General features: G+C 51.0%; 1 protein-coding gene across 1 annotated transcript in view; it reads left to right on the top strand.

Moving 5' to 3' along the window:
* The first annotated feature begins 5,900 nt into the window (after positions 1–5,900).
* The window catches only part of EHD2 (EH-domain containing 2), a 35,755-nt gene continuing 20,013 nt past the window's right edge, over positions 5,901–21,642 (top strand). The window contains exons 1-3 of the mRNA XM_006898639.1: positions 5,901–6,333; positions 8,704–8,801; positions 16,042–16,454. Coding sequence (XP_006898701.1) covers positions 5,930–6,333; positions 8,704–8,801; positions 16,042–16,454 — 915 coding nt within the window. The 5' untranslated portion in view covers positions 5,901–5,929. The remainder of the gene's footprint in view (positions 6,334–8,703; positions 8,802–16,041; positions 16,455–21,642) is intronic.

Genomic DNA, 21,642 nt, shown 5'->3' on the forward strand with positions numbered 1-21,642 from the left:
TTTATTTAAGTTCTTTTTTATTTTCCTCCACGCTGGCAAAAGTTCCGAGGAAGCTTAAAGTTTTGTAAACATTTTAACTATCCCTCTTCCCGCCCCCCCAGGGATTTGAGTAAGAGATGACTTTCGATGACTATGGAGGCGAGGCAACGAAACATGTGGATCCCTGGAGAGAGAGCATTCCTGGCAGTAGCAGGAGCTGCCCGTGCAAATGTCCTGGGGTTACAGCCCTGTGGGGATGTTTGAGCAGCGCCTCAACTGTGGCTACTGTGGCTGGGGAGGAGGAGGCTGGTGGTGGTGAAGTGTCAGACCAGAGCAGAGGGACAACATGAACGCTTTGACTCATCAAGAGACAGAAGAAAGTGTTCTGAACAGGAATTCCACAAACTCACATTGTTATTGTTTGCCATTGAATTGGAACTGACTCATAGCTAACCCTCAAATGGGTTTTTATTTTTTGTTGTTGTTATTGTTGTGTACCGTCGAATCTGATCCAACTGGCACGCAGGAGATTGCCCCTCCTTCTCCAGCGGAGCATCTGGTGGATTCGAACCACACACCTTCAGGATTGCACTACAGCTTCTCGCCACTAGGCCACCAGAGCTTCCTACAAGCGGGTTTTCAGAGGCTGCATATCACAGAGGATCGTCCCACAATTCATCAGGTCTTTATCACTGGTGTTCAATGCCTCGAACCTATTTTTAAGATGATTGTGAAGTTCCAGTGGAATTGATTCAAGAGTGTATCTTGGTTCCTGTGGGGTTATTTTCATTTTCTTCAGCCTCAATTTGAACTTACATATGAGTAATTGATGATTTGAACCATAGTTTGCCCCTGGCCTAATTTTGACTGTTGATACTGAGTTTCTCCAATGATTTCTTCCACAAATGTAATCAGTCTGATTCCTATGCAGCCCATTGGGTGCAATGCATGTGTAAAACCATCTTTTGTGTCTTTTAGGAAGTCTTTTCAATGAATAAGTCATTGTAAATACAAAATTCAATCATTCTATTTCCAGCCTCATGTCAGCAGAGACTCTCAAGATTGCACTGGAACATCGAGAAACCAAATCTAAAGGAAAACGTCGAAATAAAATAGCTGAACATATTCGACCCAATGGCACCGAACAACAACAACATAGCACAAAGGAGAATATTGCCCATCTTTCTCCTGCGGAGTAAGCAACTGATGGATTCGAACTGCATGCCTTTGTAACTGCAGTGCAGCTTCTTACTACTATGCCACTAAATCGCCCTACAAACTCATATACATTTTAAAATTATTATTATCATCTCCATGTTTATAAGGGAGATGTCAGTGTTTTGCATTGAGACCAAAAGAATTTAATGATGCCTGGTTACCGTTACTGAACATTTGAATCGAAGATGGTAGAGACTTCTGATCAAAACGGAGAAATAACAGAGCAGAATTTCAAACCTTCTTGCATTCTACGATTCCTGGGGACATCTGAAGCTCCAGATCATCCTCCAAAATGATTGTTCTGAGAAAAATCTTCAAGCTTAAGTAAAAAATGCTCCCTAAAGTTTTCTTTAAACCAGACCATTTTAGCTTGATTAGTAAAGAAGCAAAAATATCTGCCTTGTGAACCATGCTTTTTAAAGGAATTATCTCTTTGGGATTAAAATGACAACTGCAATGGGAAACATTAGACGGGCAATTTAAAGGGCAGGGAGTTTCTGTTGATAATTTTATGTTAATGGGGGAGAAACAATTTGAGAAAGGAGGGTGAGAATTGGTTGTGTCAACTCTCAGCTTCGTACACGTGGAAATTGTCAGATTGTGTCTGCTCTTCTGTGTATACTTTTTTATAAAAATTATTCATTTTTGCACATTTTCTTCCGACCTCCTCCCTTCCCCCTCCCCCGAGTCCACTTTGCAATGCACCTCTTATTCCAGCTTGGTGTGTGTATATTTTCAACAAAACAAGTACAAAGATTTTAAAAGCAAATAAAAAGAGCCCCTTCCATGACTCCATTTCCATGGAAGAAAGGTCTGTCCCTTTCCTTGGGATCTATCTCTCAATATATCTGTCTTCGCTTTAAAAAAAGGAAAAAGAAACGAGTAAATTGATTTTCTTTCTTTTTTTAACCATGCAACAAAGTCTTTTACTACACATGAGCTTTTCAAATTATAATAGTAAGAGTATTGCTTAACATATTTGGACTTGCAAAGCTGATCGTGGTCTAAAGAAGGGAAAAAGTATTCCTAAAGCAAAATTAACCAAATGGTGGTGAATGAAGGTTCAGATGGGGGGGGAACAGTAAATTTATTTTAAGAGTAAATAAAAAGCCTCCTCCATTACTTACTCTTTTGGGATTATCTCTCTTAATAAATCTGTCTTTGTCTTTTACCTTAAATTTTTTTTATATATAAAGTAAAGAAAAAGGAACTTGCTGGGGTTGGGCGCGGGTTTGCTTCCAAAGAATTTGCAAAAGGCTGAATTCGAGCCTCGCGCGGGCGTGGTCCCCGCTGTCCACCAGGAGGCGCCGTAGGGCCAGGCGCCCGGTTTTGGGGGGGCACCACGTCCCGCCCCCCAGCCCCTCCCTCCCGCCCCCAGCCCCTCCCCTCGGCTCCGGGCCCCACCCGACTCCGACTGCTCCGGACAGGACCGCGCACACAGGCCTGAGCCTCTGCTCCCAGCGGGACCCCCGCCCAGCCTTCTGCACACTAGGGGTGAGTCGTCCCCACCCCCTGCCCTCAAGGCCCCCCAAAAGCCTGCCCCAGCTCCCCTTTCCTCTGCTCACCCAAAGCATAGGTTCCCCCCAGCCTGTTAGCGTTCTCTCCTGGCCTCCCCTATCCCTGACCAGTCCTCCCAGTGCCCTCCTCTCTCCCTGGCCCCTTCCAGTCTGTCACTGTGCCCCCCAATTCTCTCCAACCCCTTCCAGTCTCCCCCATCCCCTACCAGTCTTCTCCAACTCTCTCAGCCCCTCCAAGCCTCTCCCTGTATCCTTTCCTCTCACTCTCTCCTCTTCTCACATTATCTTCTAGTCACCCTCTAGTCTCTTCCTGTGACCCCCACTTTCCCAGTCTCTGCTACCCCCTTCTAGGTCTCACCCTCTACTGCCCCATCTCTGTTCTATTTAGCTTCTCTCAGCCCTAAAAGCTTCTCTCCTTCCTCGCACCAGCACCACCCACCACCGCCCTTCCAGCCACCCCTAAAAACTTCCACCCGGAGTTGTCCCCCCCCCAAGCTCCTCCCTGCCTGGGAACCCGCCCATGCCTCCCTGCATGTGGAAGGCTCCAGCTTCTTCACCAGCCATGCCTTCCCTCGCTTTTTGCTGTTCCCCGAATAGATTTCAGCATATACCATTTGCCATTCTTTTCCATGCCCCGTGATCCCATCTTTGGCCTCTGCGAGTTCCTCGGCCCTTGGGACCCGTTCTCCTCAGTCTCTGAGCAGTTGGTTTCCTTACTGTCAAATCCCAGCTCATTCATTCTTTTCCTTACCCTGGCCCTGGAATCAGCGGCAGTTTCTCCGAGGAGCCTGGAATCGGAGTCACAGCTAGTGCTTTGAAAAGATTAGTGAAAAGTAAGCACGTAGGTAGAACAGTCAAAGAAAAAGAAAGAAGAGAGAGTAAAGAAAAATTGCTACTACAGATCCAACAGGCAGGGAGGGCGTCCAGAGAACAGAGTCCCTGTACTTGGGTGCTCACAGCAGCAGGGTGGTTGTGTGCTTGTCCCTAAAGTATTTTTCTGATAGAAGCTCAAGTCAGATTGCCAAATTTGAAATCCCAGTCAGGGCACTTTTTCTAGTTAAGTGATCGTGGAAGAGTTGCTGTCTCTCCTGGAGCTTCTATCTTGTTGTCAGGGAGGGAAATGAGAGTAATAACAGACTTGCTAAGACTGTTATGAAGAATAAATGAGTTGATTCTTGTAACATTCTTAACAGCGGTTTCTGGCATGCGGTAATCATAAATGTTGAGTTATTTTTCTTGTTAACGCCCAAGGCTTGTCCTGCCCAAGGCTTCTCATGACCCGGGTACTTTCAGACACTTTCCTCAACTGTCTCTCATTTTTCCTCCTCACACTTGTGCTCAGGCACCCCAGGCATTTCGTGGTGCCCATCATCCAAGGATTCCACACACCTCCAGACCTTCGCACACACCCTTCTCTCTGCCTCAAGGCCTTTCCCGACACGTCCTTCATGGAGAAGTGAAGAAAATGAAGTCTGTCTCCAAATTTTTATAACCCTGCGGTCAATTCATTGTGCCCTCTCTGGGTGCCCACATAACCTGACGTTTTCCAGACATGATTGACATTTGATCTTCTTCTCACAGGGACTCTGGGCAAGAAGGGGCTGGTTTCTGGTTCAATTCTGGCTTTATGACTGTCAGTAAATGTTTGTCAACCGTTGACAGAGAGAGAGAGAAGAATGAAGGAACTCAGGAAGACATTTTTCTTGCAGGCTTATTCTGCCTCTTTTTCTTCCATCACCACCCCCTTCCTCTTCTTCCAGCTCGTCCACTCAGGCCTTCTCTACCTACTGCAACATCAGTGTCTGCGTCCTCCGACTGCAGGGCCCGCATTACGGTCCCCTCCATCCACCTCACCCTGGAAGCTCTGTGCCCCGGCTCCCCTCATTCCCATCACTGTTCTCCTGTATCTTCTTTCTTCTCCAGCCATTTCTCCATCAATGCCTATCTCCCCCATCCATTCTACCTTCAGTCTCATCTCTGTCCTTCTCTCCATCACCTCACCATCAGCATTCTCTCCCTCCAGTCCCCCTCAGTCCCTCTCCTCCACCATCGTTCCATCATGCTCTTACCTCTTCTTCATGAGCCCCCCCTCCCCCTCCATCCATCTACCTTTGATCTCCCATCTTGATCTTCCTCCTCTTCCAATTAATCAATTATTAGTTAATGAGTTCCCCCACACTCAGCCTCCAGGCAGGGCACCATCCACGAGCCTCTTCTCCCTTCATTCCTCCATCAATGTCCCCATTCTTTTCCAGCCACTCTACTTCTCTCTCCTTGTTCCTCCTCCCCCTCCAGGCAGCCCACCAGTAATACGCTCTGCTTCTCTTCCTCTATTAATACCTTTCTCCAGTCATTTTTCACCAGACCCCTTCCTCCAGTGCCCCTATCTTCCTCCAGCCATTCTACACTCTCTCCCTCAATTCCTCCTCCACCACGCAGCCCACCATCAATATCCCCAACCCCATCCAGCCATTCTACACTCTTGCTTCCCTTCTCCAGACAGTTTCCCATTGATGCCCCCATCCTTCTCCAACCATTTCACCTTCACTCCCCTTTCTTCCTCCTCCTCCAGGTAGCCCTCCATCAATGCCCCATCCTCCTTGGCCATTCAACCCTCTCTCCCTTCTTCCTCCTCCTCCAGGCAGCCCTCCATCAATGCCCCATCCTCCTTGGACATTCAACCCTCTCTCCCTTCTTCCTCCTCCTCCAGGTAGCCCTCCATCAATGCCCCATCCTCCTTGGACATTCAACCCTCTCTCCCTTCTTCCTCCTCCTCCAGGCAGCCCTCCATCTTGCCCCATCCTCCTCAGCCATTCTACCCTCTCTCTCTCTTCTTCCTCCTCCTCCGGGCAGCCTCCATCAATGCCCCATCCTCCTCGGCCATTCTACCCTCTCTCCCTTCGTCCTCCTCCAACAGGCAGTCCTCCATCAATACTTCCATCCTCCTCAGCCATTCTACCCTCTCTCCCTTATTCCTCCTCCTCCAGGCAGCCCTCCATCAATGCTCCATCCTCCTCAATCATTCTACCCTCTCTCCCTTCGTCCTCCTCCTCCGGGCAGCCCACCATCATTTCCCCATCCCCCTCAGCCTTTCTACCTTGTCTCCCTTCCTCCTCCAGGCAGCCCTCCATCAGTGTCCTCTCCCCCTCCCACAGGCAGCTCCCCACACACGCATCCCCCCCCTCAGTGAGCCCAGCGGGCAGCGAGCAGCCACCATGTTCAGCTGGCTGAAGCGGAGCGGGGCGCGGGGCCAGCAGCCCGAGGCCATCCGCACAGTGACCTCGTCCCTCAAGGATCTGTACCGCACCAAGCTGCTGCCCCTGGAGGAACACTACCGATTCGGCTCCTTCCACTCGCCCGCCCTGGAGGATGCCGACTTCGACGGCAAGCCCATGGTGCTGGTGGCCGGCCAGTACAGCACGGGCAAGACCAGCTTCATCCAGTACCTGCTGGAGCAGGAGGTGCCCGGCTCCCGCGTGGGGCCCGAGCCCACCACCGATTGCTTCGTGGCCGTCATGCACGGCGAGACCGAGGGCACCGTTCCCGGCAACGCCCTGGTCGTGGACCCCGAGAAGCCCTTCCGCAAACTCAACCCCTTTGGGAACACCTTCCTCAACAGGTGCGTGGGGATCCCCACGTCAATGTGCTCCCACCTGCTTCTTCTCTCTTCTCTCTCTGCCTTAATCAGCTCCTTCTCTGGGGATGCAGAGCGAGGTTTCCATAAGACCCACAGTCACAGAGTCACTTCCAACTCAGAGGGACCCTGGAGGGCAGGGGTGGGCTTCCCAGTAAGGTTTCCAAGGCCAGGATCTTTATGGAGGTGACTGCCACATCTTTCTCCCCAAAAGTAGCTGGTGGGACCAAATCACAACCAAGTACTTAACGACTGTACCACCAGTGCTCCTGAAACAACCCTGCACCCCGCCAAAAAAACCCCCAATGCTGTTGAGACAATTCCAGCTCGTAGCAACTCGATAGGACGGAGTAGAACTGCCCGCCCCCCCCAAGTTTCCAAGGCTGTAAATACACAGATGGATAGAGATTCCCATGCCTTTTTCTGCACAGGGTGGCTGGTGGATTCAAACCATTGACCTTTCAATGAGCAGCCTCTCGTATAACCACTGTGTCATCAGAGCTGGGCTCATATCCTGGCTCTGCTGATCATTAGCTACGTGGCCCTGGGTCAATAATTTAACCGCTCTCTCATTTTCATCTGGAACATGGGGATAAGCATTGGCCCAGTTTCCCAGGAGCTCTGATCACCCAAAGGCCAACCCTCTCTGACGGTCCCAGTTCTCTAGCTGCTTCTCAGGAGAAAGACAGACACTCTTTGAGCCTGTGGTTTACAGCCTCAGAAACCCGAGGGAGGGAGGGCCAGCTGTCAGATGGTCCTGAAGGTCAACATTAACAAGATGAGTTGCTGCTGTAACGGAAAAGCTAGAAGTGGGTGGTTCCAAGGACCAGGGGTCTATTTTCCCACAATTCAGGAGGCTGGAAGGCTGAATTCAGGCTGTCAGTTTCCAGGCGGAAACTTACTTGTCTGCACTGGGGGGAAATTATCATCTCAGCTTCTCTCGCATGTCTTCTAGGCGGTTCTTGGTGATTTCTGAGTGACGTTCCTCCTTCTGTTCCTACTTGCTCCTCTGTGTCGAATCTGCTCTTTGTGTAACTCACAAACCGCTGAGTTTTAACACACACCTGACACTGACATAGGGAGCACTGGGAGTTGTGTGTTAAGAGCTGGGCTGCTAACTTAAAGCTCAGCAGTTCAAATCCACCAGCTGCTGCTCTGTGGGAGAAAGATGGGCAGTCTCCTCCTTTAAGAATTACAGCCTAAAAAAAAAAATAATAATTACAGCCTAAAAAAAAAATTACAGCCTCAGGAGCTGACGGAGGTGCTAGAAGTCAGAACTGAGGCTCCACTGCTTGGCTGAGTTTTGAATTTCTTTTTGTTTTCTGTCAATATTGTCTCACTAAGACTAATGGAGAAAAACCTATTCCCGCATGAGGTTATTCTATAGGTACAGGGAGCAATGGTAGCCTAGTGGCAAGAAGCTGCGCTGCAATCCTGAAGGCACGCAGTTCAGATCCACCAGCTGCTCCAGGGGAGAAGGATGGGCAGTCTTCTCCCATGCAATTAACTGCCTCTGAAACCCCACTGGAGGGTCAGCTATGGATTGATTCTGACTTGATGGTGCACAACAAGACAACATAGAGACTGTTGTTGTTGTTATGTGCCATTGAGTCACCTGCAACTCATAGTGACCCTATGTACAACGGCCCTAAACCCTGCTTTATCCTGTGCCAAACCTCACTGTCTTTGACACACCTACCCCCATTACCCCAGTCACTGAATCAGTCCATCTCATCTAGGGTCTTCCCCTCCTGCGCTGTCCCTCCACCCTCCCAAGCATGACGTCCCTCTCCAACAACTGGTCCCTCCTTGCAACATGTCCAAAGTATGTCAGACGAAGCTTCAGAATCCTTGCCTCCAAGAAGCAGCCTGATTTAACCCTCTCTAGGATGAATCTGTTTGTTTTCCTAGCAGTCCACGGTATATTCAATACTCTTCTCCAGCACCACAGCTCAAAGGCATCAGTTCTCCTTCTATCCTCCCTAGTCATTCTCCAGCTCTCTGATGTGTAGCAAGTGATTGCAAAGACCATGGCCTGTATCAGGTGCACCTTAGTCTCCAGAGTGACACCATTGCTCTTACATAGGGATTTGAAGTCTAAAAACATTTTAGGGGGAGGCACAATGTAGTTGTGACCACAGAATTACTGTGAGGTTTGAATGCAAAGTGCTCAGAACCCTAGTGCTCAAGAAACGTTAGCTATTATTATTTTGTTGTTATTCCAGACTTTGATTGACTCCTTCACTTTCAAGAATCTTTCTCTCTCTCTGGCTCCTGGTCTTGGATTTCATGTCCTAAAGCGCCATGGCCTCCTGTCCTTCCCCGCGTTGACCCTGACCTTCCCTCGGCCCCCAGGTTCATGTGCGCCCAGCTCCCTAATCAGGTCCTGGAGAGCATTAGTATCATCGACACCCCGGGCATCCTGTCAGGCGCCAAACAGAGAGTGAGCCGAGGTGAGTGAGGCCAGACCCCCTGGTCAGAGGAGGGAGGCCTGTCTCCCAGGTCTGAGAGGCAGAGGCATCTGGGAACCCAGACTCCAGGTCTGGAGGAGGTGGCGGGGAAGAGCCTCTGATCTCCTGGATCTGAAGAAGGAGGGCTGGGGACCCAGATTCCCGACTTAAAGGAGAAGAGGAGGGGGTCCTCAAAACTCCTTGCTCTGAGAAAGGAGGTGGGGGTGCCCTTTGGACTTCTAGGTTTGAGAAGGAATCTGGGACCCTAAGTCCCGGATGTGAGGGAGGAAGGGATGGGTCAGGAGGACACCTGGGTCTGAGGAAGGGGGTGTTGGGGGTCCCCATGCCTTAGTCTGAGGGAGGAGAAAACCAAGGACCAGACCTCTGGGTCTGCGGGAGGAGGGGACCAGGACCCGACCTCCTGGGTCTGAAAGGAAGACAGAACTGAAGAGTCCAGATTCCTGGGTCTGAGAAATGAGATGCTGGGACCCAGGGTTTCTTCTCAAACTTCTCCTGGTCCCCTGGGCCGGGCAGGAGAGGAGCCAGTGACCTCCATGTTGGTGCAGGGGGGTGGCAGGCGGGTGAACACGTGTGAACTGGGCTGGAGCAGGCTTGGCAAGCCCGGGCGGGTGGCAGGGAGGCGCGGGAAAGATCAAGAGGGAGGAGCAGAGATTTGGGGGGCAAGGCAGCGCTGCGGAGCGAGGAGAACCCCGGCAGGGCCAGGAGGCCCAGGGCACCCGGGTCTGGGGCACAGATGGCCTGGGAGGGGGCCCTGGGCGGGGGGCCAAGGCTGGGCCTGGAATTTATAAACAGCTGCGCAGGGGGAGCGGCGCGGGGGGGGGGGGGTGCATTCCTGCGGGGCCTCCAGAGGGCTCCGGGGCTCCACCCTGCCCCCACCTCGCCGCACCCGCACCCTCACCCCAAGATCTGCCCCCACCCCCACCCCTGGCCTCCGTGTCCAGGCACTGGGGCAAAGGAAGCGGCGGGAGTGGGACAGAGGGGACAATGGAGGCGGGAAGGAGGGTGACGGTGGCCCTGGCCCCGGCCCAGCGGGGGTGGGGTGAGGGGTGTCCTGCGGGAGAAAGGCGGGAGGCAGCTGGAGAAGCGATTGGGAGGGCGCAAGGCCAGCCCATGGGGGGAGGCGGGGAGGTCCCGCAGCTCCAGGGGCTCCCACACAAAGGGCGGGGCTGGGATCACAGGAGAGGGCAGCCCTCAAGCCAGGCCTTTGGGGTGCCATGGAAAGGGGGACGATTAGAGAGCTGGTCTTCCTCCTTGGTCTTGCGGGGGTGGGAGGGTGTGGAAGAAGAGGAGGTTAAGCCTGACCATCTGTGTGTGTGCGCGCGTGACAGTGCTGTGTGATGTGCTCCTGTATAGAATATTGTATCTGTGCCTACACTCGGGTGAAACTGTAACACAGTGGGACACTTTCCAAAGGAACGAACACAAACCCCGCCGCCATAGAGTCGTAGGCGAGCGTCCCCGTCCTGCTGTGCTGTTTCAGGCTGGTTAAACCTTGACAGAAACATTTGCTCATCTTTCTCCTGGGAGAGCTCTAACCACTGACTTTTCTCTTAGCGGCCAGAGCCGTTTAACCACTGCACCACCAAGGCTCCGGAGTGGACTCTCTCTTCCTGTCAGTGCTGTAGAGTCGGTGCTGACTCATAGCTGACTCTCGAGTGGGTTTTGGAAGCTGGAGATGCTCATGGGAAAAAGATTGGGCATCTTTTTGCAACAGAGATGTTGTGGATTCGAACCACCAAAAGGCACAGAGCAGCAGCGCCCTATGGGTGAAGCCCCCTGGTGCTCTTGGGAGCCACGGTTTTGTTTTGTTTTGTGGGAATGGTTTAAAATCAAGTCTCTGCTTGATTGGAAGCTGTGAAAAAATGGGTATCATTAGAACATCACCCTCCGTGAGAAAGTGCCCTGGTGGTGGACACATTTAACTCCTCTGCTGATAATAGAAGGGGCAGGGGTTGCACACAAGGGGAAAAAGCCCTTGGGGATGTGCTCCTGAAAATATCACCACTGCAGGGAGCTCTGGTGGCCAAGTGGCAAGAAGCTGTGCTGCAATCCCAGAGGTGAGCGGTTCGAATCCACCAGATGCTCTGCTGGAGAAGGAGGGACAATCTCTTCCTGTGCCAGTTGGATCCAAATGACGGCGCATAAAAGAAAAAAAAAACACAAAAAAACCAAGATACCAACAAACTAAATATCCCCATCCTGTAGGGTCACCTGGGTCACCTATGAGTCAGAATTGACCTGAGGTCACACACTCTGGTGTCTGCCTCCTTGGTTGTCAAAAAAACAAACACCTGTTGCCTTGGAGTCCGTTCTGACTCATAGTCACCTGCCCATACCTGCTGCATGGGGCTTTCTGGCTTGTGATCTTTATATAAGTGGGTCTTCCGTGCGTCATTTAACTGAGTTTAAATGTGCGAAGCCTTTAGAAGAGTGTGTGAGGCACACTGTAGGTTCTTACTGTGTAAGTTGGTTTGATTTCTTAGAACTTAAAAAAAGCCACAAAAACAACTCAACATTTTATTGTGATCCGTGTGAACGTTGACAGAGCCTCTTAGTTTCTCGTCCAGCGAGTCATACACGTATTATTTCGCAATCATAATGGCTGTCCCCTCAATGGTGCAGCCCCCTTCCCACTTCCTCCCTAGGTGCCCATTCACCCCTCATTCCAGCCCCTTCCTGTCTTCTGAACTTTTATTTATTGGGGCAGGTGCTGCCCTTTTGTTCTGAGGGTTGATTGTGCTGAGGATCCTGTTGTAAATTACTTTATAGGTCCGTCCATTGTCCATTGTTTGACTGAAGAGTAATAGCCTGAAGTGGGATGTGTTCTAGGTTTGAAGGATGTCTGAGGGGCATTGTTTAGGGGATTACACCAGTCTCCATCAGACCCATCAGTCTGGTCATTTGTATGGTCTGGAATTTTATTCAACATTTCCCTCATACTCTGTCCGAGACCTTCTGTTGAGCTCCTGATCAGAGTGGTGTGGTCACCGGGCACCATCTAGCCCTTCTCGTCTCCATCTAGCCCTTCTCGTCTCCATCTAGCCCTTCTCGTCTCCATCTAGCCCTTCTCGTCTCAGGCTGAGGAAGCCTGTAGTTCTTGTGCTCTGTTGGTTCCTCCGACTGTTTACTTACTCTTTTATTTTCTTCATTCTCCTTACTGGAGAAGAGAGCCATCATTGCACCTTAGATGACTGCTAACAAGCTCTTAAGACCCCCCCGTTGCTCCTCACTGAAGTAGGACATAGAAGATGGTCTTTGTGGGTTGTGCCAGTTGGCCTTGACGTCCCCTGAGGCTGTGTTTTACCAATGATGATGGTGATGATGATGATGATTGTTCTCACCTGGATGCCATTGTAGGCCCAGGGTTCCCTGCATTGCTAGTTAGTATGTTGGGCTGGGTTCCTCTATTCTTTCTCTCTCTTTCTCTCCCCCTCTCCCTCCCTCCTTCTTTCTCTCTCTCTCTCCCTCTCCCTCCTTCATTCATTCTCTTTGTTTCTCTCTTCCTCTCTCTCTCCCTCCCTCATTCATTCTCTCTCTCCTGCTCTTCATTCTCTCTGTCCCCTCCCTCTATCTCTCTCTCTTTCTCCCTCCCTCATTTATTCTCTCTCTCCCTCCATCTCTCTCTCCCTCCCTCTGTCTCTCTCCCCCTCCTTCTCTCTCTCTTTCTCTGTCTCTCTCAGTCTCCCTCCCTCCTTCCTCCCCCTCTCTCATGCTGACTCAACCTCGTTCCCTCCACCCCTCCCACGAAACACATTTTCCAAATTAGCCGCAGCCCCTCCAGTGACCCAGCCCTTTCCTCCCTCAAAACAATGCCCCTCACCGTCCTCAAGTCCCTTCCCCAGTGGCTGTGGAGGAACCTGCTTCCTCTCAGATGGGCTGGGACACCCCAAGACCAGCTCCCTATGGGATCAAGAAAACCACCGTGGGCTCAGGAACTTAAATTCCAAGCCCTGTTCTCCCATCTTCCAGCTGTGTGTCCAAGTCCCGTAACCTCTCTGTGCCTCATTTAGAACATGGAATTCCCAGAGTTGTGGGTATTTTTTTTAAAGGAGCTCTGGTGGCATAGTGTGCTACGTATTGCACTATTAACCAAAAGGTTGGAGGTTCAAATTTGCCAGCTGCCCTGAGGGAGACAGATGTGCAGTCCCCCTCCCTTAAAGATTTACGGCCGTCAATCTGTTAGAGGATTGCTGTGTATTAGGACCAACTCACAAGTAAGTGAGGATTTGAGGGCTGTTTTAGGGAACTTTGGTGGAGCAGTGCTTGGCTGCCAACCACAAAGTCACCAGTTCAAACCCACCAGATGCTCCACCGCAAAAAAATGAAGTGGTCTGCTTCTGTGAAGAATTACAGCCTCGGAAACCTCAGTTCTGCTGTTCTGTGGGCATGTTGTGACTTGGAACTGACTCCGTGGCAATGGGGCAGAGGAGTTTTGACCTCTGGTGCTGCAGTAGTCAGAGTGCTTGACTGCTAACCTAAGGATCACAAGTTTGAATCCGCCGAGCTTTCTGAAGAAAAATGATGGGCAGTCCCCCCCCGGAGAGATTACAGCCTCAGAAACCCAATGGAGGATTGTTGTGTGTCTGCATCAACTTGAAGGCAGTGGATTTGACTTGGATTTGATATCCCATCCCGACTTGTCTGGAGCCAGGACTCTGTAAGGGCCGGGCAAGAGTTGTGCCTGCCATCATTGTGTCCCCAGCACAGAGGAGGCAGCTGACACCTCCGCCCCATGGAACTTGGCAAAGCCCCTTAACGCCTACTTGCTGGACCATGCTCCATACTTCCAGCACTGTATTGTTTTTAAAGCAAAACAACCTTTTTATTGTGACGCGTGTGAAAGTTTACAGAGCAAGTTGGTTTTCCGTCCAATAATTCATACACATTCTGCCCCGTGACATTAATCCCAAGCCCCGCCGAGGAACACCACTCTTCCCACTTCCTCTCTGTGAGGGCCGTTTCCTTCTTTCCTTGGTCCTCCTGGTCTCTGAGTTCTACGCCTGGACCTGATCACCTTACTTACAGGCCTGGCCCCTCTTTGGCTGAAAGTTGAGCTGCAAGAACGCGTTGGCTTGAGACAAGACTAAGAACCACAGTCTTGGGGATTCCATAATCTCCTGCAAGACCCTTCCTCATTGTTTGTGTAATTTTCAGTTTTGTGGTACCCTGTTCTCCCCCTCAGCCCAGGACCTCTGATTGTGTGTTCCCTTTCCATGTGGTCGGCCGTGGAGGCTGGGCCCCATCTAGTTCTTTTTGTCTCAGGATCATGGAGATGTTTTGGGATTTTATCAAAACAAAACAAAGAGGGGAACTCTAGTGGTCTAGTAATAAGGGGCTGCACTGCAATCCTGAAGGCTCACAGTTCGAATCCACCAGCTGCTTTGTGGAAGAACGATGAGTATTCTCCTCCTGTGTGGTTAACTGCCTCTAAAAACCCACGGGAGGGTCAGCTATGGGTCAGTTCTGACTCAATGGTATTCAACAACGACAACAACAAACAGTTGTATTGAGGTATGATTTGCATGCCACAAAATTGATTCCTTTTAGGTCCATAATTCCATACCAGGCGCTGCTTTAAATGTTTTATGTCTATAAATTTATCTCCATTCTTTTCATTACCACAACTTCCCTATGAAATTTGTTCCTGTTATGATTTCCTTTTTACAGGAGGAGGAACAGGTTCAGAGAGGTTAAGTGACTTGCCTCGGGCAGCACAGCAGATCAAGGCAGAGCAGAGTCTCAAACCCAGATCTCCGTGGTTGCCAAGTCAGGGCTCTCAGGGGCTCCTCCTCTCTGCTCTGCCAGGGGTCAGGTGTTGAGTGTACCCAGGAGAGATTGAGCAAGTAAAGACAGACAGCTCGAATGAACTCACAGATGATGACACAAGACAGTGAAGGGAGTAAGGGGGTGAGCACAGGAGTCATCCATTGTGGTGGGTGGTCCAGAGGGACAGTCAGTCAGTCCCCAGAGCCTAGGACAGGGCTCAGTACCGAGAAAGCTCTCAGCAAATAGTGCTAAATTCAGAGGTAACCTTCAAAATATTTCATATCTGTGTAACAAGGACGTCACCAGGTCCCTGAATAAATTCTTCAGTTGCTGGATTACAAAATGAGTGGAGAGAGAGAGAGTCTTGGATTGGAGGAGGGTCTGGGGTTGATGAGAGTTTGGGAGATAGGGATTCCCGGGACTCACAGGGTCTTTCCTTAGAGAGCACTCCAGTGTTTTGTTTTGCTTTTAATTTTTTTTGTGTGTGTACAGTCAAATTGGATCTGAGTGGTACAGGAGGAGATTGCCCCTCCTTCTCTAGCAGAGCATCTGGTGGTTTTGAACCTCTCACTTCTGGGATTGCAGTGCAGCTTCTTGCCACTAAGCCACCAGAGCTCACTGCATACCAGTGCTTTTAACAACCTACATCTTCCTACTAAGGTGCCCTGGTCACATAGTTGGTGATGTGCTTTGCTGCTGACCAAAAGGTCAGCAGTTCAAATCCACTGGCTTCTCTGAGGGAGAAAGATGGGCAATCTCGTCCATACATCTTTAAAGAGCCTCAGAAGCCCAATGCAGGGTCAGGATGAGTCAGAGCTGCCCCACCTGGCAAGAATGGGTTATACCTTCCTACTACAAGTGTTGCCAAGCCCAAGGTAGGTGGTTCAAATCCACCAACGGCTCCGTGGAATAAAGATGGGCAGTCGCCTCCCATGAAACTGCCTCTGAAAACCCACTGGAAGATCAGCTGAAAGTCTGTTCTGATGCCACAGCAATGAATTTGAAGTTTGTTTTTCATTTTAAGAAGGAGCGCTAGTGGCACTTTGGATTAAGTTTTGGGCTGATAACATTTTCAGCTTTGAAAAACCCTATGGAATTAGAATCCACTTAAAACAACAGGTTTTGGGGTTTTGTTGCTGTTTGGGCGTTTTTTAAGGGACCACTTCTCACCATAACACATTGCAAGTATCTGCTGATTGAATGAATGAAAGAAGTGGAGGGAGTGGGTGCCCCTTCCCCCAGCCAGGTGGTTCCAAGAACTGGGATCCTGGATGGGGAAATCCTGGGGGCTGGGAGGCCTGGCAGCGGGACCCACTCAGGTCCTGGGCTATTTGGTGTAGACAAGGATTTATTTCCATAGTTAGCAACCTGAGCCACGCTGGGTCCCTTGGTGTATGGGGGGGGGGGCGAGGCTGCCTGCTGGCCCCTGAGCCCCGCTCCCCCGTGTCCACCGCAGGGTATGACTTCCCAGCGGTGCTGCGCTGGTTCGCCGAGCGCGTGGACCTCATCATCCTCCTCTTCGATGCCCACAAGCTGGAGATCTCGGACGAGTTCTCGGAGGCCATTGGCGCCCTGCGCGGCCACGAGGACAAGATCCGCGTGGTGCTCAACAAGGCCGACATGGTGGAGACGCAGCAGCTGATGCGCGTGTACGGGGCGCTCATGTGGGCGCTGGGCAAGGTGGTGGGCACGCCCGAGGTGCTGCGCGTCTACATCGGCTCCTTCTGGTCCCAGCCGCTCCTCGTGCCCGACAACCGGCGCCTCTTCGAGCTGGAGGAGCAAGACCTCTTCCGAGACATCCAGGGCCTGCCGCGCCACGCCGCGCTGCGCAAACTCAACGACCTGGTCAAGAGGGCGCGGCTGGTGCGGGTGAGTGAGGGGGCCGGGGGTCGGGGAGGGGGGTGGGGGGGGTCGGGAACCCCCTCTGACCGCAGTTCTCAGCCCCCCCCCCAAGTGAGAATTCACTGATTAACGCCCTTCCCGCTGAGCTTTCCGGGGGGCGCAAAGTGGAGTGGGTTGGATTGGATGGCGAGCTTCATGGAGGATCCTTTCTCTTCCCTTTGAAGATCTTGGGGAACCCCCCCAAACTGTACCCCTGGTGGCTAGACTTAAACTGCTTTCTTTGGGTTGACAGTTCAGTGGTTGGACTCCACAAGTGATGGGAAAAATGAAGCAGTCTCCATCCTCAGAGATTTACCACCTCAAAAACCAACAGAGGGTCCGCCGTGACTCAGTATAGACTCCATGGTAGTGGGTTATGGGTGGGGAGACCCCAAATAGTTTGCAGTCTGCTACTTATTGAAAGGTTGTTTTTGCGAAGCTACTTAGGCACTGAGGAAAAAAGGCCTGGCAATCGGGTTCTGTAAATATAGTTGTTCGCTGCCTTGTGCGCCATATGTGGACTTTCAGAAGTGCACGGCCTGACTTTTGGTCTTCTAAGGAGCTGCTAAGTGGGCTCGAACTGCCGACTTTTCAGCTAATAGTTAGGTGTGTGATCATTTGTGGCCACCCTCCCCCCCAAGGACTTCTCGTTAAAAATGCAAACCCAGTCCCACGGCTGTTGAATTGAGGCCAGCTGATGGTGACCCTCATCCACTGCGTTTCTGAGGCTGTAAATCTTAACGGGAAGAGATTTTTTTTTCCCAAGAAGCGGCTGGTGGATTCAAACCACTGATTTTTTTGGTTAATAATCCAACACCAAGAAAACCCTGTGGAGCACAGTTCTACCCTGACACACGTGGAGTCCCTATGAATTAGGATACACGTCCGTCTCAGCATCTCCTCATTTGTCTTGCGGTTCCTTTGAAGATCCATCTCTTTCCACCAGTCTGTTTATCAAGTAAACATACACTTACTGTATGCTGAATATAGAGATACCTAGTCTATGCTGATTCTTATCCATGGCCCTCAGGCCTGTTTTAAATTGTTGTTCGTCAAACAGCCTTCTAGGTCGTATAGCCCTGGTGTGTCCACTTGCCATACAGAGGTAACTTGTGGTTGCTGTGAAGCTGAACACTGTGACACTGATGTGTCAAATGCAATAACGGTTACCCATGGGGGACAGTGTTTGGTGGCGCTTCCCGATTGCAACAAGCTTTGGAGCAGGAGTGGCATCCATTTCTATAAATAGCTTGCCTCTGGAAACCCTATGAACCTGGAGAAAGGATGAAAGTCACGCATGCAAGTGCCGAGGACTTTCGTTCATAGGGTCCCTATGAGTCGCCTACGACTTGACGGCACTTAACAACAATGCTGTAGTTAGATGCCCTCAAGTTGACTCCGGCTCATAGAAACCCATGTACAAGCTCTCTATGCCTCACAAGGAAACACTGGTGACCTAGCGGCAAGGAATTGAACTGCCAACCCAAAGGGAGGCAGTTTGAATCCACCACCAGCTGCTATACAGAAGAAGGACAGACAGTCTCCTCCTTTGTGTCATTTACTGTCTCTGAAAACCCGCTGGAGGGTCAGCTGTGAGTCGGTTCCAACTGGATGGTCCACAAAAGCAACAGCACAGCTCACAATCTCAGCCCATCTCTGGAGCTGCTGTGCCAATCCATCTCACCGAGGGTCTGATCCATAGCAAAGGGGCAACTGTGTGAACCAGTTCTCTGTAATCTAGTAGGTCTACACAAGTCAGGCCTCGCTTACCTTTGCCTATTGGACAGTCGGTGCCTGTCAAGAGAAAAGAAGCTTTGATTCTGTAGAGATGTACTGTGCATTTAGTAAAGAGACAGACGGCAGCCATCCCCAGGAAGGAATCTGGGATGTGGTGCAGAAATGTGAAACAGTCACTCTAGACTAATAAGTCAATAAGCTGTGTGTTTACCTGTGCTGACTGGAGACTCACGCTGCTTGGATCCCTTCCATAACTCCCGTCTTCCTCAGCAAAAGCCAGCTTCTCGCGAAGGCCCACAGGCCCTGCAGCCCTGCCCTCTTCTTCCTTGACATCCCAGACTAACCTTACTGCTCTCAGAGAGCCCTGGCAGCACCGTGGTTACGCGCTCAGCTTCTAACATCCAGGTCAGCAGTTTGAAGCCACCAGCTGCTCTGTGGGAGAGAGATGAAGCCATCTGCTTCTGCAGAGGGTCACAGCCTCGGAAGCCCCACGAGGCAGTTCTAGTCTGTCCTGCAGGGTGGCTGACTCAGAACTAACGCTATAACTCACTCTGGGTTACACTGCCTCCTGACCACTCCCACCTCAGAACCTTTGCAAGTAATGATTTTACCTCCTAGAGCCCATCTCAATTCACCCACCAACCCCTACAAAAAACAACAACAAAAAACACCCAGAAATCCATTGCCATCCACTTGATATGACTGAGCCACCCTGCAGGACAAAGAACTGACTGGGTTCCAAGGTTGTAAATATTTACAACGACAGACTGCCTTATCTTCTCCCCTGGAACAGCTGGAAAGTTAGAACCCCTGGGCTTTCACTTGGAAGTCAAGCATTTTAAGTGCTATACCACCAGGGCTCCCTTTTCTCACATACACCCCCCAAATCTGGAAAGATATTCATGCACTTGCTGCAGAGGGTCAAGGACTGCAGCCTTCAGTATGGACTGAGGTTCAATGTCAAGAAGACAAAGATTCTCACCACTGGACCAATTGGCAGCATCAGGATGGATGGCGAAGAGATTGAGATTGTTCACAGCTTCAGTTTGCTCAGCTCCACAGTCAACACTCTTGGCACCAGCAGCCAGGAAATCAAAAAACGTATTGCAATGGGAAAGTCTGCTGCTAGGGACCTCTCTAAAGTACTCAAGAGCAACGGTGTCTCTCTGGAGACTAAGGTGCTCCTGATACAGGCCATGGTCTTTGCAATCACTTGTTATGCAACAGAGAGTTGGACAATGACTAGGGAGGAGAATTGATGCCTTTGAGCTGTGGTGCTGAAGAAGAGAATTGAATGTACCATGGACTGCCAAGAAAACAAACAGATTCATCCTAGAGAGGGTTAAACCGGGCGGCTCCTTGGAGGCAAGGATTCTGGGGCTTCGTCTGACATACTTTGGACATTTTGTAAGGAGGGACGGGTCCTTGGAGAGGGACAGACATCATGCTTGAGAGGGTGGAGGGACAGCACAGGAGGGGAAGACCCTCTATAAGGTGGATTGATTCAGTCACTGGGGTAATCAGGATGGGTGTATCAGAGACAGTGCGATTGGCACAGGACAGAGCAGGGTTTAGGGCTGTTGTACATAGGGTCTCTATGAGTCGCAAACGACTCGACGGCACATAACAACAACATTCACCAGGCTCTTTCCTTATCGTCTTTAAGCACAGGTTTGAGGCATTGTTGTTTTGTACTGTTGAGTCAGAACTGACCGATAACTGACCCTCTGGTGGGTTTTCAGAGACTGTTAATCTCATGGGAGGAGATGACCCATCCTTCTCCTATGGAGCAACTGGTGGCCTCGAACCTCTTTCCTCATCTCCTTTAATCATTATTTACATGACAGTTTCTATGGAAGGTCTCCTCTGTTCCCCCTTTATGACTATCACCCCTCAATGCAGGGCCTTTCTATGCCCCTTTTCTTTACCATTCATCTCTGCTCCTATGGTCTTTAGAGTTTCTAAGTGTATTGTCTGTGTCCTCCAGAAGGAACTCTGGTGGCGCAGTGGTTAGACAGCAAGCTGCAAGTTGGAAGGTCCAAGGTTTGAACCCATCAGCCAGCCGTTCCCTGGGAAGTTCCACCTCATCAGAGCTTTATGTTGTGTTCTTTGCCGGCTTCTCTGTGCCTGGAACAGTGCCTGGAACAGTGCCTGGCACAGAGGAGCTGCTCGGTAAATATTTATTGGATGCATGACATTCAGCAAATACCCATGTTCAGCAGAACATCTACGCCTGGTCTGGTCAGTCCTGGGAGATGCTGAAAATACTGCAGTGAACGGGCCAGCTACAACCCTGCCAGGTCAGGGTTCCCAGCCCAGAGGAGGAGACCAACCTTCCCTCAGAGAGTGACGATTCAGCCCTGGTCAGGACTGCGATGGGGAAACTCAAGTCAAGGAGGGCTTCCTGGAGAAGGGAGCATCTGAGCTTCCGCCTGGAGGAGTATGAGGAAGGGAAGAGGCAGTGACATCTGCCAGTGAGTGCACTGGAGACAGAGACAGGGGCTTCATGGCAGTGTTGAAACCCGTGTAGACAAGGGAGCAGCGGCTCAAGCTGGAGGGGCCGGTGGAAGTCAGACTTGCCTAGGCCTTGTGGGCCAGGGTGAGGAGTCTGTGCTTTGTCCCAAGTGTACTGGGGAGCCATGGAAGGCTTGAAAGCAGGGGAGGGGCAGGGCCCAATTCAAGCTACTTTCTGGAGCATGGATGAGAAAGGGGAAGATTGGAGCCAGAGACTAGGGAGGAGGCTGGGAGTGGACGGGGGAACCCAGAGGTGCCTGAGCAAGGAGGGGGCGGTGGGGATGTGGGAGGAGTACCCGTTGAAGAGCCCTTCTGGAGCCCGAGTGGAACATTTACAGGGGAAGCCGCCAGGGTGGAGGTGGGGCAGCAGTCAGGGCAGGCTTGGATGCTGGGAAGGCTCTGGGGGGTGGAGGCGCCCGAGGTGTTGGTTTAAGGAGCACAGCGGAGAAAGGGTGAGTCAGAGTCCCACCCCCACCCCAGGAATGCTCCTTGGGAGGGAATGGCCCGCGTGGATTGCGGCTCAGAGGCAATTCAGAATCCACCTTTCCCCTTCCTCCCTTCTCTCAGTGTGCTCTGCTGTACATAGGGTTTTGAAAGCCTGTTAATATTTTGGAAGTGAATGGCCCGTCCTCCTTCCTAGTCTTCAGATGAGATGGATTGACTCAGTGATGGGGGCAATGGGGGTTGGTGTGTCGGAATTAGTGAGACTGGTTCAGGGCAGGGCAGGGTTCAGAGCTGCTGTCCTATGCGTCGAAGGCAACTTGATGGCACTTAACTACAATACTTCCATTCCTTCACCTTCCTCTGTCTCCCACTCCGCATTAGTTCTTTCCCTCATTTTTCTCTTCTCCTCCTCTTCCTCCTCCTCCTTCTTCTTCTTCTTCTTCTTCTTCTTCTTCTTCTTCTCTCTCTCTCTCTCTCTCTC

This window comes from Elephantulus edwardii, unplaced genomic scaffold, assembly GCF_000299155.1.
Source record: "Elephantulus edwardii isolate Elephantulus edwardi_28Jun2011 unplaced genomic scaffold, EleEdw1.0 scaffold00236, whole genome shotgun sequence".
NCBI lineage: Eukaryota > Metazoa > Chordata > Mammalia > Macroscelidea > Macroscelididae > Elephantulus > Elephantulus edwardii.